General features: G+C 41.5%; 1 protein-coding gene across 1 annotated transcript; it reads left to right on the forward strand.

Annotated features, from left to right (window-relative positions):
- The first annotated feature begins 103 nt into the window (after positions 1-103).
- Positions 104-27,483, forward strand: RAB20 (RAB20, member RAS oncogene family). The gene is made up of 2 exons (XM_052773734.1): positions 104-406; positions 26,401-27,483. The coding sequence occupies exons 1-2, from the start codon at positions 235-237 to the stop codon at positions 26,919-26,921; spliced, it is 693 nt and encodes a 230-aa protein (XP_052629694.1). The 5' UTR covers positions 104-234; the 3' UTR covers positions 26,922-27,483.
- Positions 27,484-27,867: the final 384 nt, after the last annotated feature.

Below are 27,867 nucleotides of genomic sequence, written 5' to 3' on the forward strand. Positions count from 1 at the left end.
GCCCCGGCCGCCTTCCCGCCCGCGTCCCCTCCCCCTGGCGCCGGCGGAGGGCGGGGGCAGGAGCGGGGCCGGGCCGGGCGTAGGAGGGGCCGGGGCCGGGGCCGGGTGGCGGCCGAGCCCCCGAAGTTTGCGCTGCCGGCGGAGGGCGGCCCTCCGCCCTCCTCCCTCCCGCCGCTTCCGGGGCTCCGCCGGGCGGAGCGGGCCGGCGGGCGGGAGCCGGCAGGACGGGCCGCGATGAAGAAGCCGGACGGGAAGGTGGTGCTGCTGGGGGACATGAACGTGGGCAAGACCTCCCTGCTGCACCGCTACATGGAGAGGCGCTTCCAGGAGACGGTCAGCACGGTCGGCGGCGCCTTCTACCTCAAGCAGTGGGGGCCCTACAACATCTCCATCTGGGACACGGCGGGTGAGACCCCCGGCGCGGCCCCCCTCCGGGCGCGGTGCAGGGCGGCCCGGGGAGGGGGGGTGTGTGGGGGTTCCCGGCGGAAAGGGCCTCCCAGAAACTTGCGGGGGGTTCGCCGGGGGTGTGTGTGTGGGGGGTCTCCTCTGGCTGCGGCGGGAGCGGCGCCTGCCCCTCCGGCGTCTGGGGTGGGGGGGGGCTGCCCGCCGGCACCGTCCGCCGTTCGGTCGCTCGGCGTGTGTTTTTCTTTTCCCCAATTTTTGGCCCGGCCCTAGCGTAAAGGCTGCTGACGGGACGGACTGCGGTCGGGTAGCCTCGGTCGGGAGAGCTTCGCCTCTCCGGGAGATGCGGAGGTGAAGCCCGCTCTGCCCCGGCGGGGCCGGGGGGGGGGACGGGACACGGGCGGGCGCTTAGCGCCTTACTTCGGTACTGCTGCAAAGTCTGAGGAGAAACACGTTTTTGACGGGCCAAAAGGGGCCTTACGGCTGCTAATCTCTAGCATTTGGGGACCTGCTTTGCAAAACGTGGGTGTATGGAGAAGATGCCCGTTTGCTTTCTTTTGCCCGAGGAGGTGGCTACTGACTGCAAAATCAGGCAGGAGTTAGAGAGGTCACGGCTTCTGTTCATCACTTCTCGCTGCCTGCTTTGAAATGTCCAACTGGTGTCAAGCTCGGACTTCCAAAGGCACGACGCCTGCCAAGCGCTCGGACGTGGCTCGCGCTCTCGCCGCAGCAGTAAGAGCCCACACATGAGGATTTGGTGCGCGGAGAGCAGGGGCTGCAGGCAGTTTCTGCCGGGGTAGCAGCGAGGGGTGGTCTGGCCCGCTGCGTTGCAGCAGGCGGCATCGCTGGAGTGCAGGAGGGAGCGCGGGTTGTGGTTTGGAGTCTTGGCAGGGCACGGACTGGAGAAGTTGCTTTGTGGTCTTGGTCATATGAATATCTTGCTCTCGCTTATTAGGTCAGGAAGCTCCGCTCTGTCATGTAAAGGGTCAGACTACCCTCAAAAATGAGGTCTATGAATGTTCTTGCCTCTTAAGTTGCTCGTGGAAGAAAGATCTTGTTCAGTGTTTTTCTTGTTTTCACGTCTAGCTGAATTTTGTTAAAATTTGTTAGTGGCAATATGAAGAATGCAGATTATATTTTCTTGTGAAACTTGGGGAGCTGCAGCATCGTGCAATATTCCAGTTTCCTCTGGGTGACGTTTGGGAGGGAAGTTCATTTGCTGTGTCACTTCATGTCACAATCTAGTCCAAAATGGCTTTTCCTGCATCAGGACTTGAGAAGGAGGAAGGGGGGAATAAAACTGCCGAGAAGTTATGCAGAAACACTTTTTGGAGGGGGGGAGGAGATGTTTAAGAGCTTTTGCTTCTTGCATTTCTTAATCTATTACTATGATGAAAGCTCACTAGCAGTAGCTCTGTTTTAAATACACTTTTTATGTCCTTTGCAGTATCTTTTCAAAAACTCTACTTCAGTTTTAGAACTGACATGTTTTACTGTGAGGAGTCTCTTGTGGGCAACTGTTGCTTGTTTCTAGTAAGCCAGACCCATGTGGGTGATTAGCAGTGGGCTTTATTTCAACAGAAGAATTATCTTGGTGAAATTGTTCTTTGGTAATTTCCCTTACACCATTCTGCCTTTTTTTTTTTTTTTAAATCATATACTGTAAAATAAGTTCCTCCCAGGCTTTGTCTTCTGGTTTTAGAGCCCTTTTTTCAGTTGTTTATACTTATTGCAATATTTTATTCAGTGTTAGCTGAGGATTCAGGTTCCAGCTTTATGTGGGATCTGGAAAACTCCACAGGTGGTTCTCCCTGTGCCAGGTGAAGCACCCAGGTGATACCTGTCTGGGGGCAATGCAAGTGTTCAGAGCTTGTCGCCTTTCTGGTGGCCAGAGTTCCCTCCGCATGCTGGAGCAGGGCCATTGCTGATGCTGGTGCCTGCTTAGCACGGCAGTAGAAGCTCCTGCTGCTTCCCGAGCCTCGGCAGGACTCCTGTAGCAGGATTGCTGGAGCTGTATTTGCAGAGCACCAGTTGAAGAGTGTTGTTGTATTGTACTGAGGATGGCATAACACGTCTTCCTCATTCTCCTCTGTCATCGGAATTAGCATCGAGCCCTGTGTCCTCTCCCTTGCCTTTCAGAGTCAGGTACAGACTCTTGCACCATCTCCCTGGTGACTTGCGCTCCTGCAGAACGATGGAAGTTGCCAAGACTGTGGGCTGTTGGGCTAGACTGTGTTGGGGCCTGTGGGCTCTGGTTTATTAACAGCTGTCATTAATCTTTTAAGAAGTAGCAGCTCCCAGGGCACGTAAATGCTTTCTCCTGTCCTGGTGAAGAAGGAAGGGACCTTGTAGACACTGCAACTCTGATGCTAAGTCAACAAGGGGATTCAAAAGCCTGTGTTGTGGTTTTTTTTTTTTTCTTTTGTGCGGACCTTACGCTTTTGCTGGCGACATCTGCAGTCCTTGGTCTGTGGCTCTTACCTCTCTATGGTGTCACTGTCTTACCTCTACCAGGTGGGTACCAAGTAAGCTTGGAATTATTGTAGTATGGAGGAGTTTAAAATTTAGCTCTCTGGTCTGTTTATTAACCTGACATTGCTTACCACTGAATTCTTGTGAAGCAGTTACAAGGTCATCAAATACAGATACGCTCTTTTCTCTAACTGTGCGTGCGTAGATACATAGGGGAATCCAGAAAGAAAAGATAATCCAGGAGATTAAAAATTCTTTAGCGCAACAATATGACAAAAGTACAGTTCAACGTTTGCACCCATTTTACCTACCTAAATACTGACTGCCAACTCAAGATGACTGTCTTAATACCCCAGTAGTACTTTACACAATGTACAATGTAGAAATATGGAAGATTTGGCCTAGAAAATGAGGGGATGCTTGGTAGTAACTACTACACTAGGTCAGTACTCTAGTAAAGTACACAATTATACAAGGGTAACTGGAATGCATGTCCTTTTTTAATTTTCTTACTTCATGTATTTAGTCTGTGAATGTATGTTTATTTTTGTTGTTGCTTATCAGCATTATTTTGGGGACTGTTACCTCCAGAGAAGTCCCCTATATTTTACTTTCAGTTCAGTTTCGATGGTTAGGCGGTTGGCTGTAACGATGTAAACCTTGATACACTGAAGCTTCGTTCCTGTAATACGGAGTTTTGCCTTTACAAGATTAGACTTCAGTGGCTGATGAGTATATCTGCAGTAGCAGTGATGGACCAAAAGTTAAGTATGTGTCGATATTAGTACTACATCAGCTTAATTGCCGATCTTCTGAATTACTTAAAATATTTTTACTCATCACTCTGTTGATCTTGCATTACTTCTCAATCTGTTATTCAGAAAATCTCAAATTTTTCCCAGGAGGAATTAAATTTGCTTGCCAAAGTGCTTAAAATGTATGTTTCTCTGTTGTTATCACTTGGTAAATCACAGAAGTGCACACCTGACCTGTTCTACCAAGCTAGGTCTGAAATGTAAATCATTTAGTCCTCCCTCCTACTCTAGGGAGGACTCTTCTCTTGGCTGTACATTCACACCCCTCCTTATCTTGGAAAAATCAGCTGCTTAGTCTAGTCTAAATCTTTCATATTCTTATCCGCAAGTCTTGTAAAATGGGTGTGCAGAAGTTGTCAGACTTGATTATTTTTTATGTAAATGCTCACAGCAAATAACTCAACATTTCCAGTTTTCCAATCTGGTGATAATGAGAGAAGTTATTTGGAAACTGCATTCAACTCAAGGAAGCAAATAAGCCACAGATGGAAGAATACTTGGGAGAAGTATCATATGCTTGCCATGTTTTTATGCTCTTTTTTTCCTAGCCATCTGCTTTTGACTGTTTCTCCGTTGTCAGATGCTTGGATAGATGGTCTTGTGTCTGACCCAGCGTAGCTGCTGTTGTATTCTTGGGGCAGAGAATTATTTATTTACTCCTTATATTCTGATGCTACAAATTATATTTGCTTGTTCTCTGTTTGGGTCAGTTAATTCAAAGGAATTAAAAAAAGAAAGTGCATAAACTATACAAAAAAGAGAGAAACTGTGAACTTTTAGCATGTTTTAAAGGACTACTCTGCTGGATAGAGGCCTAGTCTCTAAAGCGTTTGAGTGTATGCTGGGAGATCTTTGTAGTAGTATGTTTGAAGTAGTATTTTTCTGAACCAAGGAAGGTAAGCAACAGCATCAGCCAGAAGAACTTTCTCACATGAAAGGATTGGAGGTTGGAGACTCACGATGTCAAAGCTATATATATGTGTGTGTGTGTGTATATATAAATATATCTATGTATATCTTCTGGGCAGTGCTGACAGCAACTGTGGAGTAAACCAAAAACTTCCTGCTGGGTGTTGATGGCATGCAGCTCTGAGCTAGAACGTAGCCTTTTATCTTGGGCAGCGCAAACACATCCTGAAGTTCTGATGGTCTTGGTCCTGCTTCACCTTTAAACCTGGAATACTAATGCGTGGTGGCTGCAGCTAACAACGTTGTGGGAGTCTTTTGGGTATTCAGGCCTATTTTCTGATGCTTTGATATTTGAAAAGGAAAAACTTGTTTGTACGTTAGATTTTTAGTCTCTCTAAGCTGACATTTGTACATCTGACTGAAGTGGTTCCCCCCAGCAGCAAGGCTTCTTAATTATTAGTGGTCATGTCCCCTGTGTTGCTGGCTTAGTATTAGAGCAGCCATCTGGTAAGTTAATGACAAGTATTTCGTAAAGTTCACTTCATGATCCTGTAATTGTATTTTAAGAAAGAGGCTGGGTTTTGGACTTGCCAACAGATAGTCATGCAGCATTACAGTGGGGAAACATAAAGGTTAACTGGGAAGGCAAACTTCCCTCCTTTTCCTTCCTCTCATCTTGAGCTAGCTGTCTGCATGCAAGAACTGATTTGACTATTGTCTTCTGTGAATATTCAGTTATCAGTTCATATTTTTACATCCTCCACCCCTTTATTTTGCACCTGCAGATTTTTTTTGTGACTTTTCACTTGTCGGAGCTAGTAGGGACAAAGGAGATAAACATAGCCTGGAAAAGGCTTTTCTGTGGCTTGGGTCAACTGCAGTGTATCTGCGTAACGAATGCTTACATCTCTTGTGACTGGTTTGCTGATGTCTGATTGATCGGTGCTGGTGGGCATGAATTGCTTACAGTTTCTGATCTCTGATCATCAGTGTTTCATTGGCAGCAGTGCAGGCAGCTGCCTGTGCTGAGTGTTCTCTGGCTAGCTGTGAGTGTTTAGCTGCTAAAAGTGTTAAGTTCCTCCCTTGCTTAGTTAGCCTTTGAGGTTTGTTGGTTTTTTTGTTTTTTTGTTTTTTCAAAATTTATCTGTGTTGATGTACACTTCCTTCTGCACATGTTTTTCTTCTGGAAAGGGGGTGACCCAGCGAAGTTCTCGGGGGAAGCCTGGGATGGGTGTGACTGGCTCCTTGGAGTATGAGATCAGCCCAGGTAGGCTGGTCTCCCTGGAGCAAACGTTCCCCTGCGTGGTGAACAATATACAAACTGGCTGTAGGTAGGGAGGAAGCATAGTCCTCCAGCACAGTGAAACAGAAGAAAGAAAGAGTAGGATTAAGTGGCGTATTTTCCTCACAAGCGAAGACTGATAGTAGCTACTCTGTTTGATACTCTGCTGGTTTTGACTTTTGGAAGTAGAGGATTACAAGAGGGGAGAAGCAGCTACGGATGAGATGGTTAGGCAGGTTAGTCAAAGCCAAAGGGGACTCTGAGGCACATGGGAAAGCCTTTCTGAACCCATGAAATGGTGACAGCAGCAGTTGGGGTTGGGTGTTGCTGAATGTGTGATGAGGTATCTTTAATTGAGGAGGTTGCTTGTTGGAAGGGTTTAGGGGGTATCACCTCAAAAAGTGCCTTGGGCATCAGGGATCACTTAGTGGGGAAGGCTGCTGAGCATGTGCCTGTGCTCAGGAGGTGGGAACTCAAGATACAAAATGGAAATTACGGAGAATAAAATGCCTTAAGTTTGTTGCTGGTGAGTCATGGCTCGGGGGCCGGTTGCTTTTTGCCTTTGGGAATATTATCCTACAGAATATGATGTTGGCCTCTGCTTATCAGTTGTTCATAATTGTTGCATGTAAAACAATGACAGCTGAGGACCAGTGCCTCATACACAAATAGGGTGGCTTTCCTGGGATTACTGTGTACGATTACAGTCCCCACATCTTCAAAAGCAAATCATAAGAACGGAGGTTCAAAGGGACAGTGTGGCTAGCTGCTGAGAAAAATATCTTGTCTACATGGTGAAAACCCCTGAAAAGAGTTCACTGTCAGCGAGCTGTGTATCTAAAGCCTCTGAAGCAGGTTCAGAGGCAGGAATAAAGGTTTAGCTTTAGACCATCCGTGGAAGCATGGTTTTGTTGTTATGAAACAGTGCACCAGATTACTTTTTTCTGCAATGAATGTTTCCTGAAAAGAGCAGAATAACTTGGGAAGTGATTAAAAATATGAAGAAATAATTAATTTTCTGGAGAAAGACCTGGAGGAAGTTCCATTTTCCATGTCCCACAACTTAAAAATACAACGATACACAAGTAAAGTCAAAGGCAGTGTATTCGCTGCTCCTGAAAGAAAGTGCTTTTGTATGCAAATGAAGAAAAATATGGGAATACCTTGTCAGAGGCACTTGTGAAAAATACACATCAAAAAGAAACAGGAGACAAAAGTAACGCACTTTTTTTATTCAGCTATGGCTAACTCACTTTATTGAAGGAGGAATTTTGTTTCTGATGTGTTATTTTAGTACCGACTCTTGGGGAGGCAAGCTAATGGGGAGGGTAAGCCTCTTTGTTGTGAGTACTTGATGCGGGCCAAGATAAATGTCGTGTATGAACCTCTGCGGTAACTTCTGTATTCCAACCCCCATGTTAAATCCCAGCTTTGCATGTGGTATTTAATAATAGCATGCAAAGCGACTGCGCTGTTCTAGCCTGAGTGGGGAAACCACTTGACGGTTTAGTGAGACTCTCTCTGAATAGTATCAGTGACCTGAGGTCTGTGCCTGGCGAAAGCTGTCCAGTGTCATGCCATGGCATTGCGGCTTGACGAACATAAGCAACTTTGAAGTCCTCAGTAGCACCTCAGCATCCATAACAAAAGAGGTTGTCTTTGCTTTCCAATTTTAGCCTGGAGTGAGGCCTGAGTTTGAGAGTCATATTGTAAAAGGGGAGTGAGGACTTAATACTGACCATTTTCAAGTGCATCTGAGTGGATGGTGGAAGGGAAAACAAGAATATATGTTTGTCTAGTCTGTGGTGCATGGCCTGTGTTCTTGTTTTTCTGTGAAAATTTTGCTTCTTGGCTTTGGCTGATACAAAGTCCTTGAATTGATTGAATACGTCTATCTCAAACCCATGTTTTAAAGCCCCAGATCCTAGGTTGGAGCAATACTGAGAATCTTCATAAATGAAGAGACTGTGCCTGTGGCATTGCATCCCTTCTTCCCTGCTTACTGAAGGAAGAGGTGTATTTTCCAGATATCTCTGTCAAAATTGTCTTGACAGCTGAAAGGTTAGTTTAAGTGTTGCCCGTCTGCTTTGTGACAATACTGAAAATGTTCATGCTTCCATTTCTTGTACAGGAGAAGTGGTTAGTCAATGTAAATGCAATGGCAAAGCTGCTGACAAAAGTTGCGGACATACGGAAATTCATCTTCCTGCTGGATCGGGAGCAGGTGGGAAAAATTGTAGAAAATTTTGGAAGGGTGTCCAAGAACTGGATTATTCGCTTCAGTAAACCTGGTCTCCTAGTAGGGTATGTGCAAAGGCGTAAATAGGTGTTCTGTGCAAGAATGCAAGTTATTAATGCCCTGTTGCACTCTTCAGTTTGACTTTAGTATTTGTGAAATGTATACCTGAGCTGTCTAAGAAATGACCGCTCTTTCAACAGTTTGTGAGCATGAGGGGGGAAGACACGGGGACGGAATGGGATCCTTTTTCCCCAGTAGTTCTCTCTCTAGTCAAGTAAATAGTGTTGCACAGAACAGCAAAAAAACTTCATTAGCTGTAACACAGAGATGAATGTGTACAAAGAAACTCATGTTGACTCAGTTCTGGTTATTTCTGGGGCACCAGGCACATTCTGTAATGAAAAACAGATAGCTACTTAAAATCAGGATTGTATGTTTAGGTGCCTGAACTTAGGCAACCTGGGTTGTGATGTCTTTTTCTATTGACTCTGCAATGAACTTTTACTCTTCCTTCGGAAGGAAGGTGACAGTGGGTGCTTAAAGTACAAGTATGGGGCAGGTACCTAGCTGTTAGCTGTATGGTTTTACAATTACTTCTTTGGGCACACATGTATGGTGAGTACTTCTCTTGTTTCATCTTGCACCTACGTGCACACTGCAGTGCACAAACGTGAAAGCCAGGGAGACACGTAGCCAGCTTCACAGTGCCTGGGCTGAGCTGCTCCTGATAGTTAGGCTAGTTTAAGTATCCTTACTTCACACTGCAGTCGCATCTTATATCATAGATGAGTTGTTTGCTTCACTATAATTACTATCTCATGTTGAAGCCACTAGCCATGTGAGCTTCCAAGTGATTTCTCCTGTGGCAGTGTTGAACTGCCTGAACTGAAGGTACACTTAGTAATTCCTCATCTGAGTCACGCTGTACTATTGCAAAACATCCAAACAAGTAGCCTTTGTTTGGGTCTCTGTCGAGAAAAACGATGAGTCTGTGGTGGATGCATTTGGAGCCATTAAGAATTACAGAACAGAAAGAAACATTTTCTCTCCCAAGTCTGAATAATTTGCTTTCTTCTAGGTGAGCACTGGGTAGAACATCCTGGGATTTGATCAAAAGGCATCAACCTTGTGATAAATTCCGTTTCCTGTACCTGTCATATTAACTATAACTTCATATACAGTACCTGAAGATATGCATAGGAAGTGAGATTTGAACTTGGTGATTAAACTTAGCTTATGCAAGTGGTACAGTGGAGAGCAGAGGGGGTCAAAGGAAATGAGGTTTTTCTGCTCTTAATTTCAGTGAATTCTCAACATAAGTAGTTTACCATCCTTCACCACAGAAGATCCAGGATAACATCCTTTAGGACAATGTACTCAATAAGCATACAAGATTTCCTAATTCTACTAACCTACGTGGGCGTGGAAAAAACCAAATGTAGAAGAGAACTTCTTAACATCATTTTTAAAGGGAGATAGACCACCAGATGTGTTTGTGAATCTTCTGATATATCTGTCCATCTCTTAGGAAGCAGACTAGAATCGAAGTTGGCTTTGCATGTGCCACCAAGGAGCCATTCATGGAAGAACTCTGCCGACAGTCTAAAGACCTGTGTGAACTTGAATTTATTAGTGTGTTATACATAAAGCAAAAAGGAAAATGTGTATTTGAGCTTTTGCCTTTTCACCAATTCCATTGGAGCAAAAATACATTTCAGTCTAGTTTGTTGCATGTTGGAAACTTGATGTACAGGACTCCAGGAGGAGAGACGCTTAAAACTTTGAATACTCAAACAGGCTAAGTTAAAGCTTCTGTGCTTTCCGATTCTTTCTGTTCTACCCTTTCACAAATTCTTTTTTTGCTTTTGCTTTTTTCTGTCATGAAAATAACTCATCATATCCTCAGCTACAGAAAATACCTCCTTTTCCCTTTTTTTCTGGTCTACAGGTTAATGAATTTAAGATTGGAATAATTTTGTTCAATAATGATTAAGCATCTGATGTAGATACTTTTCCCTGTTCCATCAGCCTCTCCTGTTGATCCACTGACAGTTCTTCTTTAATCTGTTACGTAATTTTAATATTCCTAACCACTGTTTTTGTACTTCAGGAAATTTCTACAAAATACAGAGAAAAGGTGTTGTCCAGCCATCCAAATGCTCTTACATACTTAGTTTAAAAAGAATGGTCTTCAGTACAGCCGAAATAGCAGGATATTTTTGTCTTACATCCTGCAGCTGATGACTGCTTAGGAATTTTTAGTCACGTATAATATTTGACCATAGATATTTAAATACTTGAGATTTTATTTTTCTCTTCCTTACATCATTATCTGTAAAATGAAGGGTGGCTTGGTTAGACCTTCAGGAAAATGTTCTTCCTGTAAGAATACATTAACTAGAAACCCTGAAGAAACAGTTTGGGAAGTGGGGCAAGAGAAATTAATGTGTAGTACACTTCATGAAGAATGCAAAGCAAAAGTTAGGTAGATTGAAATAGACTTTAAAACAAATGTCTAAATGCTAGTCATTGGCTGGGTAATAATTTCTCTACATGGAGTCAACCAACTTTGATTTTGGCTTAAGCTCATGTTCCCACTCCACTTAATGACAGCAGTATAAAAACATACATGTGTGATGATGTGCTCTGATTGCAATGACCTTCAGCTGAGCTCCTGCTCCCTGCTTCTCTTTCCCAAGGGGTTTGGGCTTGCCAACTTCCCTTTCTGGTTGTGCAGATTACTTCAGCGAAGGGACTGAAGCTTCATGCAGTTTAATGCCTTATGTTGTGAAAGTCCTCAGAAGTTCAATTTCTGTTCTTCATAGTGGGGTGGGTCTGTGATCTGGATGTACAAAGCTGTTGTTGCTCTCTTCTTAATTGTTGAAGTTAGAAATAAGGCTCTCGGTTATATTTTAGAGGGTTTTTTGTTTATTATTTATTTGTTTCCATTCTCTGGCTGTCATTTACTCTCAAAAAAAGCAAATATTTTGGTTCATTCAGAAAAGGGAGAAATGACTGGGATCTGTAGTGGTTTATAGTTAAAAAACAAATGAAAGAAAAAGCCCTATGTAGTTATCATCTTCCAAGCTTCATAAAAGCGATCATCAAATCTTGTGGGTTGCTGCAAGTGAGACTTAGGTGTTTTAAAACAAAACAAAAAAACCCCACTGGTATAGTATGAGTGATTCCCCCCCCCCCCATACAGGCTGTTGCTTATCTAAAAAGTAAATCTCTAGTTTTGTGAAACTGAAAATGGCTCAAACCACTCGGCTCCTCCACCCCCTGCCAGTATGATTACTTCTTATTTTTACAAGGAGGAACAAACACTCCTATCAGACTGTCTTTAGGACATAAGCTTCCACTCCCACAGCAGATAGCTGTATGCATCGCATTCGTATTGTTTCCCTTATTTCTTTTCCTGTTTCAGCATTTGATGCCATTTCCACATTGTCCTGCTCAATGTCTTTTTTTACTTCAAGCCTTGGAAGCCCAGTGGAAGTGGAATAGTTGGTGTCTATCCTCTTTTTGAGTGGCAGAACACTTTGTGACCTAAAGATACTGCCTCATTGCCTTAATTATGAAAGAAAAGGATGTAAGGCATGCAAACCTGTAGGCAGTTCCCTTTTGGTAAGTAGCTTCCCCTCATGGCATGAGTGTTGAATGGGTAGACACTGGACAGTGGTCACATTGCTCTTTGTAGCTTATTCTGTATAGAAGGTTCAGAACTGAGTTGTTTACTTTAGTGCTACTCCCTTTGTGCCAGGTTGGTTGGAGAATGTTAATGAGACGAGACTGATTTTTAGAGTGCCTGTTTTGTGGTTTTCATTTCTTTAATCCTCAAATTCATGCCTCTAAACAGTGAATACTAAATATGCTCTTAAGAGTGTAGGCTGAGAAGCCAGAAGTGGAATTAAAGGGCAGAAGTAGTGCTGGAAATGTAAAAGCCATGTGTTCATCTTCGCCAGCGCAAGTTCTGGAAACACAAGCCACGTGTCCTGTGATAAAATTATCTGAATGAGGTGAACAAGTTTTAAATACGTTCCCATAAAACCCAGGCAGCAGCTGTATGTCTGGCACGGCCTCCCGCTTTGGGTACTTGCTGAAGGCAGCCCAGTGGGTCATCAGAACTTCCTCCTGCTTTTGACAAACAGCAACTGTCCAGAAGCACCCAGTAAAGATGACTTTGGCTGAATAGAAACTGGTGGTGGTTGGTAAAGAGTAGAAGCAGTTGTAATTTTCTTGATAAATTATGTGTGAATGAATTGCATGTGTTCTTAGTTGAGAACCTGCCTATAAATGAACTGACATTGAAACAAATCATAAAAATATTGGTCTATTGAGTGGGCCTAGGTTTATGTCCCATGTTATTAATATGAGTTTCTCTTCAAAAAATAAAAAAGTAGATTTTTCATTCAGTTTGCAAGATCCATGGCCTTTTTTACTTCTACCCATTTAGAAAGGTTTAAATATTTTTCAAATTGCTAGTGAAGGCTGGTTTAAAGTTATACTTGGTGTTACAACTCAGGAACTAGCATATAGTTATCTGCTACAGCTGAGTTCCATTTCACCAGAAGATAATTTAACCTTAAATAAGAGGCACTAATCAAGTATCTGCTGGGGCAGACCATCTGTGGGTGCCTGCTATTGATCTGATAACCACAGCTTCCTAAGGCATTTCAGACAGCTGTGTGTTATTCATCATGTGTGCAAGAATCATTTCTCATTGTTGAAACATGTGGCACAGGTAGTCACTTCTGACAAGACAACCTGCCAGCTCTCTGATGTGTTTTTGTGAAACCTGGTCTCTGTTTTTCAGAATATGAATGTTGGGGTTTGTAGATGCCTTCCCCCCTCCCCGGTGGTGAACAGTGATGACTACTGGCATTCAGCTGCTCTCTTGCACTAACTTCTGATTTGTAAAAGCTAGGTCATTTAGAAGTATTTCTAGTCCTCCTCTTCCTGTCATCTACTCCTAATCAACCTGGAAGGGACTAGCAGGATAAAAGAGTTATGGAAATAGTGCTTGAGGTACTGCCTACATATGGGCTTATTAATTAATTTTATCTCCAAAAGCAATCACGGCCAATATGCTTGGGTCCGTCTCTCTCTACTGCAGGGCTCCAGTGCCGTACTGAACAAAGCCGTGCTGCTGCTGTGGGAGAAGAGGGTGGTCTCTGGCCGTGGGGAAGGGAGGGAAGCTGCGCTCCCAGGGATACGTGACCGGGTTGTCCTCCAGGTCTTCCAGGCTGAGTACCAAAGGCTAAAAAGCTATTGCTTCTGGTGCCCTGGTGCTGCAGTAAAAGCACCCTGGAGATCCCTGAAAATGTCTGAAGATGGAGCTTTTTGCAGTGTCTTAAAACCCTCTGCCCGGTGCCCTGGGACGGCCCCGAAGCGGAGCACTGTGCCCGTCGCCGCTGCTAATGCTTCCGAGTACTGACGGCAGGATGGGAAGAAGTGTCATTGAAGTGGGGCTGATGGAAAATGGGTACTGCCGTAGCTAATGTTCTTGTAAGCGAAGGTCTCCTGTGGGTCTGTGAAAGAGCAAGCTAACTTACTGTGTTATCGTATGACTCTCCTTGGGTGGGTGCGTGCGCACAAAAAAGTTTATAGCTGCACGTTGGTGGTTTGGTTTCCTATACTTGGGAAGAAAGGATTTGAAGACTGACAGCTGGGAGGCAGAAATACATATGATGTGTTTGGGGTTAAAGAGGTAGTATGGAAAAATAATAATGTTTCTAATAGATTAGACCATTTAATTTTATTTATGGTTGGATAGAAAACTTAATCCAAAGAGGATCTGCAATCACTAACAATGAACTATTTTTCTTCTTTAAAATGTCACTGTCCTTAATTAAGATGTTTACTAAGTTCATGGTATTGCCTCACTCAAAAAATGGTATAGTGTGTTGTATTGATTGACTTGGTATGTATGTAGTTACGCTTCTGCAAAAAGTCCTATGGGGAGTTTTGATTTAAAAAAAGAAAAAAGTTCTAAAGAGATATCTAAGGCAAAAGCGAAGTTATCTAATGAGGAAGTTGAAAAACCTAAGTAAACTTAAAATAGGAATAAAAATGAGTAAAACCAGGAAGCATTTCTTGTCTGTGAGGGAGTGGGCAGACACTGACTTGCTGTTTGCTGAGACCCGGCAGGAATGCCTGGTGAGTGGTAGCTTTTCAGAGTGCTTATTGAGAGACATTTAGGAGGGCAATCTCAATTAACCCAACCCATCTCTGGATTTTTTTTTTTTTAAGTCACACACCTGTATCAATGTTTGCTTGGGTGAATTGGAAGCCAAGTTAACTTGCCTGTCCCTTATTGAGCAATCTAAAACATCTAGTATGTGTGGAGTGACCTCCCAGCCCTGGTCGAACTGTGCTAAATACACCCGGCCATGCATTCCTGCCTGAGCTAAGGACCTGCTTCTCAGTTTGAAGAGCAGGCTTGGGGAGGGAGTGTGGGCTTTGAAGATCTCCTTTCTGAGTGACCTGGTAACAGCCTCTGCTTAGCCACTGCGTGGAGAAGTGGGCTCATCTGCAGTGACTGTTCCCCTGTGGAAAGAAGTTGTAAATTTAAGGAAAAAGTGCTGGTTTTCAGGTACTAGAAAGAAAAACCAGCTGCTTTTAGAACTCATCCTGTGGAAAATTAATTGCTTTTCTGTATGAGGGACTTTTTATTTGAGGAGATGGATTGGTGTTCCGGTGGGCGTTACAACTGAAAGGCTTCTTGCACAACCCAGAAGCCAGTGTCCCACGCCGGCGCGGTGGCCTTACAGCCCTGTCCTGCTACTGGCCTCTTTGTTACCCGCCGCTGAGCAGCATTTGACCGTCAAGCTCTGCTGCTGCAGTCAAGTGTTCAGTGCTATTGCTCCCTGCAGAACTCTGCCAAAGTAAATCTGAAGGTTGGGTTTTTTTTTTTCCCCCTCATGGTTTGCTTCCAATCGTATCTTTCCTGAAGAAGGTCATTTGCCAAACGACCACTTCTTTTTAAGTAGCAGTTTAAAATTGTCTTTTAAACACAAAGCTTCAGAAGAATTTTACATCAATGTTTACATTTTACTTAGATTTAAATTTCTAAATGAATCCTTGCACTCATGCTCTCATTTTAGTACAGGCATACAGGAGCTTCATAAATTTAACTCTCAAGCACCCTGCCACATTTTCTTTTCAGTAAAGATGGTGTTGATGCTAGATTTCAGCTGAAGTTCTGGTGGAGCATTTGCTCGTAGATCGGATGATAATGTCCCATAAATCTGGCATGCCCTCATTTCTTTTGCCAAGCTTCAGTGTTTAGATAAGACATCTTCCTACAGAACTGTGAGGTTTCGGAGGGAAACAGATAAATACCAATGTAGTTTTTTCAGTTTGTGTTGCAGATGCACTCAAGATAGGCTTGCTGGACTGGTGGGGCTAAGGTCAATTTTGTTCATCTTTTACAAGGCACTACCCTTCCAGACAGCTGAAAGTATGTGAACCGCTTGAAGCTTCTGGGGTTATTTCCTTCTCTTAAAAATAAACACAGTACATCAAGAGAACTAAATAAAATGTGTGGTTTGAAAAAAGTAAATGAATAGCTAAATGACAAAGTTATTCAGGATTGTAGAGGCAGCAGTGGGATCTTTAGCTACAAATAGGTTGGGTTTTTTGGTTGGTTGGTTGGGTGTTTTGGTTTGTTTTTTTTGGTTTTTTTTTTAGGTCGAGTCAAAGTTTTTATAGGCAAAAACATGCTAGGTGGTATGTTAGGAGCTTTTTTGTATGTAATGCTTTGTGTTACTAGGCATAATATGATTAAATTTAAAACTTTGGATATATTGGTGGAGTAAAATTGGTGTTCCTATGGGAACTTTGATTTTGAAATGAAAATTCTTGTGAGTTTAGAAGCTCGGGCTTAATTTCATTATCAGAATGGTAAGTTCTGATTTATTCTTGCCAGCAAGAAAAATAATTTTGTATTTGTGCAACAGAACAGATCCCAGGTACTCTTTTGTCCCAGAAAAGCTGAAACTAGTTCATGGGCTAAGTCTAATAGGGATAATAGGGGTCTTCTCTGATATTATTTCTTCTCCTTTATCTAGGAGTTGTGCAGCTCCTTTGTCAGGTGAAGACATTGCTGGTGATAGGTACCATGAATATGCATTTAGTCCAAAGACACTCAGTTTATAAGTCTCTTTTATAAAAAAGATTATTGCAGCTACACATATGCGGACTAAACAAGTGCGTAAGGCTGCAAATGAAGAGACACTAATGGTATGGAGTGCTGGTCGCAGGTTAAGCTAGATTCATTTGGGCAACATTATGTATTTTGCAAGGTCCGTTGAGTTGGTAGTAGATGACAAACTCAGCTCTTGGTAACTCGTGGTGTCCCAGAGCCTGTGAGGTGTTCTGAGAAGTATGCCAAATGTAGGGAGGGATGAAAGTAGTGAAGAATTTAAGTAACCTCATAGCTTCAGTGACACTCTTTTACAGTCTTGGTTATAGAATAATATGGAAGGATTGGAGAAAAGAGCTACAGGTATGGTTAATGGTTTAGAGGAATCTGCCGGAGGCAAAGAGCCTGAATATGAAAAAATGTTGATTTCTCTGGCCTAACAAGAAGGAGGTTAAGTCATACAGGAATACCTTTTAGGGAGGAGTGTGGAGTTTTTCTGGGTTTGGGGGAGTACGGGGGGGAATGTGGTGGTGTTCTAGTTTTTTAGGTTTGGTTTTGGGGTTGTTTTTTGTGTTTTGAAGAGGCTACTCCATGAAGGAGAAGAAAGTCTATCGAAATTCAGAGTCTGAAAGCTGAAACACAGCAAGCTAATTGTGGGATATTAACTTCTCTTTCTTTGGCTGCTTTATATAAGACAAATTCCTTCTCAGTCACAAGACGAGGACTGAGTGAAATTCTATCATCTTTATTACGCAGGAGATCAGACTCAAATGAGGATTACACTTGATCTCTGGCCTTGCTCTGTGAATTTTTTTTTCTTTTGTTTTTTCTCTCCTGTCCATGCTAACTTGATCTCCTGTTCCCTTGAGTGTGACCAACAAGTCTGTCTTTGGGAACCAGTAATGGAAGTCTTAACTACCAGTTACAGAATGAAAATGAACAAACTACTCTTCAGGCCTGGATTAAAAAAAGTTCTGGGAATATTTAAACTAGTTCATGACCAAATAATAGCAGATTTGACAAGATGACTGAGAGGTGTTTATTGTAGTTGATGTGTGGGTGAGAGGGTTTCATCTGCAGTAATCAGCTTTTTTGGATACCTCTGTGACTCGGCATGCTCTTCAGGATGTAACAATGGATTGATTGGCATCAGTGTAAACTGCTAGGCATCTGCTTTTAGTTTAGCTGCCTTTAGAAAGTGAAGCTTTTACTTAAAAGCACATTTCTCCATAAACTATTGCACTGGTAACTGTCAAAAAACCACAGCAGATTTTTACCCATGTTTCAGTTGTGGGTTCTTTAAAGGTGTGCTGTGAGTTAAGGCTATATGTCTTTTGAGTAATTTCTTCAGCACATCAGGAAAGTATTGTGTCTAGACATTTATTTTGGAGCTTCTACCAGCACATGACTAGAAAGATAGCCTTGTTGGAGGATATGAAATAAAACTAACCGAATAGCAAAAACTCCCATTATTTTCTGTTTTGCCACTTTTATTAAACAAGTTTTTGTGTGTGCCCTTTTGCTGAAGAAAAATGTATCGCAACAAGCTGTCTTCTTCAGATAAAGCTCAGATGATCCTGTAGATCATTAACCATGTCTTAGAGAGTTTGGCATGTGACGTGCAGTACACCACGCTGACATTATTCTTGCATAACTTCTCAGCATGCTATTTGTCCTAACAATAAAAGGCCCATTTAAGTGAACTTCTCTGGAAGAAATGTTTTATGTGAATTGTGCCAAAGTATCACTTTTGGAATGTTAATTGAATTGGTGTTTTAATAGTGATTAAAGAGTCGGTTGAAACTGCTTGACCTATTGGTATAGTTCAAGTTTGACGAGGGAAAGCTGTTCTCGGAAAGGACAGCAGCACGAAGGGGGTTGTTTCCCTCCCTGTCAGGGCTGTCTTGAATGGGTTGTGCTGTAATCACTCTGGGTGTATGTAGCAAAAAAGAAAAAAAGGAAACACAGCCAAAATAGAATTATGAGCACTTTTTACTGATGCAAACCATAAAAGGAGAAGCAAATTAATAATAGTTGCTGCTGTTTTTTATTTTAGCTGGCTGTTAAGGTGACTTTCCTTTTGAAAAGGCTGTAAACTAGGAATAAGCCTGAATCTGTAAAGAAATATAGAACGTTACTATTAGCAAAGTTATTAATCCTTTTAAGGGAAGGCTTATCTTTCAGAAGGTAGGTGAAGTGGCTAGAATTGTAGGGCAAAATCTTTTACCTCCTTCATATTTGACAGTCCCTGCTGAAACGTGTCCTGCAAACCTTATCAATGATGTGTCAGTTATTTTTAGTTTAGTTATTATATTTAAAGGGGAGGAGAAAGAAATAGGCAAAAGAAATCTGGATATAGCCTTCTTCGTTAAGGCTATATCATGAAGCCTATCATGAATATCATTATTACTATTCTTAGGTATAGAGTATACTGAAATTTCCATTTCCAGTAAGTAAATGCCCACTTTTTGTTTATTTGAGATGCTTTCCAGCATACCCATCTTCCAGTGATGATTCTTCTTTGTAAAGATTCTGAGTTGATTCCTTTCCCAGCCATACGGGTGGTGATTACAACTCAAAAAATTGAATTCATATGCTGCCTTTGTATTAGAACAAGTAAAAAGAACAAAACTTTGTAGAGGCTACAGGGTGGGTTTTTTCCCTACAGTTTGTCTTTATGCTCTTTAAAAACTTACTCTTTTTAGATCTTTGTCCTGCTTTCCATATCTGTTTCCATGTCTGCTTTTTTTGGTGAAATGTAGTAGGGGGTCGAAATACATGATTTTTGTTTAGTGCCCTTAACTAAAGCGGGGAAAGTAAGGGTGAGTTGCTGGTATGGACTAGCCTTCCGGGGCGTAGTTGTCCTCTCTTGGCAGAGTGTAAATAGATAATTTAAATGCCTGAAAGATGTTGGTTTTGTTACTTAAAGGAATGGAAATAAAGGACAAATTTTATTTTTTCCCTTGCATGTTACATTGGAGAGGGAATGCCCAATAATAGGCCTTGATGCTTGGTAATGCTAATCATCCCATCCAGTTTTTTCCCCCAATACTATTGTCACTTCTTCTCTTATTCAATGCAGAATATATTAATATCTGTTAAATATTCCTGCACAAGTTTGAAGGGGACAAATGATTATCCTCCAAAGATAAAAGATAAGATTTATGCTCTTTTTTTAAAAATTGTGTTTAAGAATTAGTCCTTTCAAACAGCCCTCCAGTTATTCATCGCTGTGTATTTTTCCTCATTTTTGATTCGAATTGAAATTTAGGTTTCCTAATAACACAGGTTATGTATATTTTGGGATATGTTTTATTCCAGGAACTGCTGGGTCACTGACGGTAGTTGAGTAGGCTTCCTAAAAACTCTTAAATATTTTATTTACACGGAAGGGTGCAGCTTAATCTCTCAGGATAAAAGCCATACTGTGGTACCATAGCTCATAAATTTGGGATTATAGTGCCAAGACATTTCCTGTTTCATCAAAACCTTTCTCTCCCTCCAGTTAGATAACTAGTTGGATTTTTCTCAAGTAGCTTATCAAGCTGTTCAGACAAAATCAGATCTATTGAACTGAATGTTTAAGTATTTGATAGAATTCTATTCTATAATCTGCCAGCAGATTGTAGACTTCTGTGTGTGAATTCAATGGGGACTAGACTATAGTGACATAATGTAATGCCACTTCCAGCTCAGGAAAATAACATTACATTCCTCCTGTGTAACAGTGCACTGAACTCTTGAGACCTGCCTTTTATTCAAATGTCATGGAGCTAAATGTATTAGAAAGCATCTTCTGCTTCATGGTTTATGGTTTGTAAGGCTTTCTCATCTGTGGCAGACAGGTCAAATACATCGTTGGTTCCTTTGAATTTAGGATGTGCCTCCATTTGAATTTTGTGATCTCTGACTGAAGTTGTGTTAATGGTTTCTATTTATTGTAAAAGTGTTTTTGAATAACCTCCATTTTCTAAGACTGGATCTAAGGGGATTTAAGTAATTCATAGGTAATGATTATGCAGTGGCTAAGTTGTGGTCTTTCTAGCCATGGATTTTTGTGTCCACGTGAAACATTTGTTAGCGCGGGGGTGATATTTCTAGTTCAATAATTAAAGCTGATTGAAGGACAGGACTCAGTTTGATCGTGATTTCTCATCTTGCCGAAGTGAGAAGTGAATGATTGTTCCTGTTCATGTGGCTTTCTGGCTTACACTGAAGGAGCAGTGCAAGTCCTTGCAGAAGGAGCTTTGCAAGCCTGAACTGATTCACATTTTTAGAGTGGGGATGTTTGTGCGTTCTTTGGATTTTCAGACTCCTTTAGAGCTCAAAGTATTTGTTCATTAAGTCAAAAATATATAGATTTAAGGGAGGAGATGGTCTCTTTTGCCATTTTAAATCTTTTTGTATTATGAGATAGAGATACTTGACTTGGCAATTGAGAGTAAGTTGCATTTAGAAATGGAGTAAGCTTGTCTCAATCATACGTTACATTGAGCCTGCTTTCTTGACTGCCTGGTTTTGATGTTTTTCCTTTGGAGAGCCTTATTAACAAATTTTCCTTTATTTATTGTTCACTTAACCCATGTGGCTGTTATTTTCTTCTTCCATGTGTAGCTCTTTCTACTTTAAAACATGAAAGTGAAGCCCTTTGGGTATTAAGATCAGTATTTTCCTATGTTTATGTTACATTCTGCTTTGGCCAAGACATCCATATCTAATTCTAGTAACTTAAATAGAAGCTCCTGAAACAGGGCACAGTTCACACCTTGAATGTTGATTCATATCTAAGTAATGAGTATAAACAAATGTCATCTTGATTTTTAGTAGGGCTTAGAGGTCTGTTGCATTCTGAAACTTCAATATATGCAAGAATATTCGATAATGTAGCATTGTGAATGTATAATACTAGGTGAAGGTGGAGCTTAAATGAATTTTCTAATTACTCGACTTAATGGTTTTGGTGGTTGGGTTTTTTGGGGGGGTTGTGGTATGGTGTTTTGAGTTGGGTTTTTTTGGTTGGTTGGTTTTTCTAATGGATCAGGAAATTGTATATTCAGACAGCTCCTGGATATGTAAAAATTGAGCTCTCCAGTGCTTTCTGACTCATTTGTTTCCACTAATTCCTACTTATGTCATCCATGTTAATCCTTTGGGATGGAGAGCTTTATTTTTATCCCCAAGTAACCACAGGCACAGTCCAGTTCTTAATAAAGCTCCTGACTTCAAGGGAAATGTGATAAAGCGACCTAGAAGGAATAAGTATCAGTCTTGACCAAGGCAGTGAAGAATTCCTGAGTTCATCAGTGTCAAAACTTTACAGCCTGACTCACATGTGGGCAGGGGAATTTTCCTGAAACCTTCAGGGACCTTTATTGTTTCTTCTTTGATAGTCGGTATATATCTCGGTATACGTGCACAAACAGAAATCTCAGTTCCTAGCAAAATTGTTTTCCCTAATGACCTTTAAAGGGTCACGTCTTTACTGCTGTGTCTGCAAACAGAAGGAAGTGCTGTTCCCTTTTTAAAAGGGACCTTCTTTGTTAACTCCTGTGATCACGCGGCTGTTCCTGCTGAGGTAACTCAAGAGCATCAGGGTCACCCTTTAAACCTTCATCCACTGCAGCTGAATCCTCAACTCTCATTTCTTTCTCGTACTGATTTCTGTAGTGTCATACTTTCTCTTTTGTTTCCTGTTCTGGCTATTTCCTTAGGGCGCAGTTCCTGTCTGTGTTTGTGTACGCTCGAGTTCAGACTCTTACAAAGGAGAAGGAGAATTTGAAGGGCAAAACCTAGCTGATACCTTGTGTTTGTGTTAATTCCTCTCTACTGTTCAGATTACAATCCCGTTTAAATTACAGTGAATATCATTGGAAGATACCTGGTTTATGGACTGAAAACTTTTTGGACAATTTTGTACTCTTGTTCATTTTTATAGCAATGTTAGCGTGCTTCTATCACCTGCCTTCATGTACTTTTCCATGCTACATATTTACTTTAGGAACTCAGAATTTAGGACCCTACTCAGACTGTGATATCAGAGTAACAACAGTACTTTTATCAGTACTTTCTGGAAGACCGTTTTAGCTCTTTAGTATTTGTGGTGCTTCATTCCCTTGAGACTTGAAGTAACAGTCTCCTTTGCATTCTTGTACGTGCTCAACACTGAGAGATTTAAAACTTGCTCTTCTGGTAGAGGATTTCTTGAAAGAGTGCATGTGTGGGAAGTTATGCTACTTAAGAAGTTGTGGTGAAAGCCTTTGAAGAGGTGGTAGGTAAGGAGTATTCAAATCCAGCTGGAGGGACTCATTTGCTCTCGTAAACATCAACATCAACTTCACAGACTACTTTGGATATACCACCAGCACCCTCAGGGACGGCAGGCAGCAGGAGAGCTCTGAGAAGGAGACGGGCAGCGGCTACCGCTGCTGCTGTCAGTGGATCCCACAGCTGGGAAGGGAAGGGAAGGGGATGCTCGGTCAGGCTGTGGTCCCATCCAGAGACAGTGTTCATGCGGGCTGCTGGCTTCCAGCTGGGAGGTTGGGGTGCTGTAGGAGGATGGCTAGACCAAAGCCTAGGCCTGAAGTTCAAGTCTTAGCGCGCTTTAAATCTAGCCTTGCTTATCTATCAGGCTGGCCTCTTGCAAGGTCTACTTTTCCCTTCTTTCTCCCTTGGGTTTCCTATGAACTTTATGGCACCGAGGTCCATTTGGCTCAAAATTCTTAGATTTGTTTATGATGACCATCACAGGACTTTGGAAACGCTCGTTGGCTGCACCGCTTCCGAGTGGTCTCCTGAGTGGGTCTCCAACAGGGCTTCATCTCCTTGCTGAATAGCCTCTGAAAAGCTAATGGTGTTGCACATAGTGATATGGCTCTAGGGTTGTCAAACTGCTGTAAATAAGGCAAAAATATAAAGATGAAAAGAAAAATGAAAATTAGTTTTGGTCACTTGGTGTTAAGAAGTTTCCCTAACGTTGTGCCTTTAGTTGATTTGGTAGTTCTTGCAATTTGTTTGTTTGCAAATTATTTGATAGTTCTGGCACTCTTCCCTGTTACCTTTATTTTTGGAAAGGGTGAAATTGTTTAATTCTTGGATTCAGGGTTTACTGTTTAATTTAGCTAATTATGTAAAAATGTCTGTGGCTGAAGTGGGACCAGATGGATCCAGAGAAAGAAATAGCTGGCCATAAGAAGGGGGTGGTTGTTGTCATGCAGTAAGTTTTTCACCGTGAAGTCTGATAGTATTTTGCCTGACACCTCGGGGACAGAGATATTAGTTTAAATACTTTGTGTAGTTCTGGGGTTTTTTTGCACATCTAGAGTTGTTCCAGCCCTTAAGTGGTCTGGACAAGGAAACTGCACTGCGGAAATAAATTATGCACTTTTTCTGCATGTAAATTGTGCTGTGTGGGTGAGCAAGACAGACTATCCATAATTCCTCTGACATAATTAATCCCTTATGCAAGGTAAATTCTTCTTACTGTTTCTTTCCCCTTTTCAACAGTATATTAGTTGTAGAAGTAGCCAGTTTGTAGTTAGAGTGTAAAAGTATCATGGTTTATATTATGCTGTGCAAGATTAGATTAGCATACAAATTCCATAAAACAAGTAATATTATTGTTCTAGTACTGAGTTGCTGTAGCAAATTATTCTGGGGGCTGGATTTTATGGTTTAGGCATCTGAAGTGGGAGAACGGGGGAGGATATATGTTCCATTGTGGTTTCCAGACCGCAGTATAATCAGGGTTCGTATGAAAACAAAGTAGGTCACAGCACAAGCTTCTACTGAAAAATCAGACTTCTAAAGACTTAGTTGCAGTGCAACTCAAAGCACAACTTTCAACATGAGATTGGAGGAAAAAGTGTAAAAGCACTGACCCCCCCCCCCCCCCCCCCCCCAATATCCCAATCTCCCTTGCCCTTACCCAACATACCTAAACAAGGGCATATCTATTCTTTTTTTTTTTTTCTCCCCTTCTTTTTTTCCTACCTACCAGATCATTGGTTAAAGAATTTCTTTTGCTGGGGGAAAACAAATCGGAGGTTATACAAAATTCTACAGAAGCAATTCTCCATGAACTTTGCCTAATGCCTTTTTTTAAACTCCCTTCATTGAACTTTTGACCTCAGCAATGTCATATTACACTTATTGCCAATTATCCACTGTGCAGGAAAGTATTTAAACTACATGCATGATTTTTTTTTTAATGTGAAATCCTCGTTTTCTGTGTTACGAGAAACTGTAAATAGTTGTTCTGGGGTTACTTTCTCAGTATCAAGCCTGAATTTATAGACAACTGTTTATACCCTTTTTTCAATCTTTCACCAGCCTGAGAGATCCCACAATTTTTCCTCATGCAAAAGTTGTGCATAATTCTGAGCATCCTTACCATTCCTTTTATACCTCTTTCTGAGCTTCCTTTTATACCTCTTTATAGTCTACTCTGCACCTTTTCAAATCTATTTCTCTGGCAGTTACCAGAACTTCACTTAGTGTTAAAGGTGTGGTGAGCTTTGGATTTCATGTTCTAGCTTGACATTTTTCAGTTTTGTTTTACTGATAATGATGAACACTTTTCCCCTCTTCTGGCCACCATGGAGTAGAGTCCTAAAGTTTGTGAAAGGACTTACTACAGTGACTCAAAGATCTATTTTAAGTTCTATTCCCAAATGGAGATAGGCAATAAGTTACTTTCACAGTGTGCATATTCATGTGCAGATGTGTTTTCCCAATATATGCTGACTTGTATTTTTCAGTATGAATTTCTTCTGTCTTTCCTATTCCACAGTCATTTACAAGGATTTTGTGATGCTGTAACTCGTGGTGGTCAGTAGCTTTGTGCAGAAAATGAATGTAACCAGATCACTTTCAGATTCTCTACAAGTGGAGGCTCTGTGCAAAAGGACTGTATGAAAAGAGTTGAAAAATGGTGATGATTCTTAAATGTTCAGAAGAGCATAGTTGGCTTTTTTCCTCCCCTATTTTTTTTTTTCCTTTGTTCATTCACTCTTCTGTTCTGTAGTGACCTAAGGCTGACTGTGATGGCTGGTTGAAATCTAGTGTGTTTTATCTTTTTCTCGATCAAGTTTTGGGGAGTAAAGTGAATGTACTACAGCAGATTGTACACGTAGCAGATATTTGGGTAAAGTTACCGTGCTCGATAGGAGAGGAAAACACTGTTTGTCTTCTGCTGCATTTCCCTTTGTCCCTTTGCAACTACTGAAGAACATTGTTTGCTTCCCAGAATTTAAGGAAGAGTCAATTTTGTCTTCCAAGAAACGAATTTGAAGGAGACCGTCAAGGCTTAGCTAGAAGTGCTGGTAGATACTCGCTGAATGATGAGGAGGAAGAAATGTTTTGTTATTAACTGTTGGTTATTGAGTGATGGTCAGGGCAGCTTAAAAGATAAATTACTCTTAAAATGTAGTTAGGGTTCTCTATATTGTGTTTGATACTCAAAAAAAAAAAGTGAGTACTTGTGGTGGGACAGATGCATATCAGTACAGGTTATATATGGCAGCATTAAAGACAGCAAGTCTTCCTGCCAAGCCAATGTACCTGAGAACTGTGGGCATGTAGCATAGGACTAAATTGCTTACAGAATCCTTCAAAACCTAGAAAGCAGTGGATTACTGACTTTGATCCAGGTTTCTGAAATGGATGTACTTGAAAGCGTACACTGAATTCATAGAAGTAGTAAGTTCTAGCAGAATTTAAACCAGTAGAACTTATTTTTTTGTTTATAAATGGTTAAATGGGTGGAAAGGGCCATCTGTGGATGCAAGCAGGGTAGTTGTTAATGTGACATCAATAAACTAGTATGCATTTTAATAAAAAAATGAACTTTTTTGCTTTCTGCAACTGTGAATGCTGTGTCGTGCTTGCTTGCTCACTCGTCTTTACAGATTCCCTGCTCTGAAATTGAGCAAGCGGTGAGCTGAGCTGTTCTGTGGCACTGTTGTACTCTTAAGGAAAAGCAGAAGCAAAACCTGAAAATGCTACAAATAACACATTTTTACCTTCACTGCTCCATCCAAACTTGTGAAATTGGCTTAAAAGTCCTTAAACTCTTTTACTCAGTTAATAATGTAGCTTCCAGCACACTAACTTTTTGTTGTGTTTAAACCTTTGCCAGGACGGGAGCAGTTTCATGGCCTCGGGTCTATGTACTGCAGAGGAGCAGCTGCTGTGATCCTCACGTATGATGTGAACAGCCTCCAAAGCCTGACGGAGCTGGAAGAAAGATTCTTGGCACTGACAGACAGTGCAAGTGCTGACTGCATTTTTGCTATTGTTGGAAATAAAGTTGACCTCACCGATGACTGTGCTTTACCACCGGATGAAAATAGACCTGAGAAGTCTGTTGCCAGCTGTGGCTCGAAGGTGCGAAAACAAGTCCATGCAGAGGATGCAATTGCGCTCTATAAAAAGATACTGAAATACAAAATGCTGGATGAGAAGGATGTTCCAGCAGCTGAGAAAATGTGCTTTGAGACCAGTGCAAAAACAGGATACAAGGTGGACTACCTCTTTGAAACTGTGTTTGAAATGGTAGTCCCAATAATTGTACGGCAGAAAGCTGAGGGGCCACCGCAAACTGTAGACATTACGGACTACAAGCCAGCGAAAAGGACAAAATCTGGTTGTTGTGCCTGAACCATTTACATGACATAAGAAAAGGGGACGAATTGCTGGCTCCAGCAAACTGAGGAGTAACAAGCGCTTGCAGTTCACCAGAAAGGAAAAGTCAAAGAATAAATAGACTAAAATGGTGTATGTGAAAAAAACAAATCTTCTGACCATTAAAGGTTTCTGGGAAGCTCTGTGTATAAAAATGGGAATGTGAGTGAAGTTACAGAGGAAGACTTGCCAGTTTCCATGGGCTCTGAAGACAAATGGTGTGTTAGTATAATTGGTAGCGACAATCATTTGAACAGCTTTGAAGGAGTCTGATTTTTAATGACTCGCCACTTCATGTTGCGTGTAAATGATCTTTTTGTGTACTATCAACAGCTTTCACATGATTATCATCTTTCCCCTTGCAATTCTAACTTTGGAAGATTGAACACATGGTACTTTTTTATTCTTAAGGAAAAAAAAAAAGAAAATCCAGGTATAATTTATATTTGTACCTAATAAATCAATTACAATCTTTTTATGTCAGATATGACAGTGTAAGAATCAGAAGCTGAACTATTAAAATCACTGTGGATACGTACTAGTCATTTGGAGATTTTATTAATGTGAATTCTCCTTCCATAGTGGGCTTTCATGTATTAACAGGCAGCATCACAGCTCTTGCTGCTCTAATTGCAAGTTGCAGGAGGAATTTTGTTCTTTCATTATTCTCTTGTAATTCTTTTTAATGTGGATAGCAAAGGTTTTTTTGGGAAGGAAGCAGTTTTCTATTTTGTCTGCATTTTGTAGAGACCTCTTTATGGTGCCTATAGAATACCACAGTGTTGAGTACCTGTGTTGTGTCTCCCTTCCAACTCCTCCTTAACTGTGCCCAGGCAAACCTGCAGCTTTGATTTTTAGCAGCTATGCATGACATGACCATCTGCCTGGAGGGAAGTGAGGACTGGCATTTTCTGATGTGAAA

The sequence above is a fragment of the Harpia harpyja genome, chromosome 22 (assembly GCF_026419915.1).
Source record: "Harpia harpyja isolate bHarHar1 chromosome 22, bHarHar1 primary haplotype, whole genome shotgun sequence".
In the NCBI taxonomy this organism is placed as follows: domain Eukaryota; kingdom Metazoa; phylum Chordata; class Aves; order Accipitriformes; family Accipitridae; genus Harpia; species Harpia harpyja.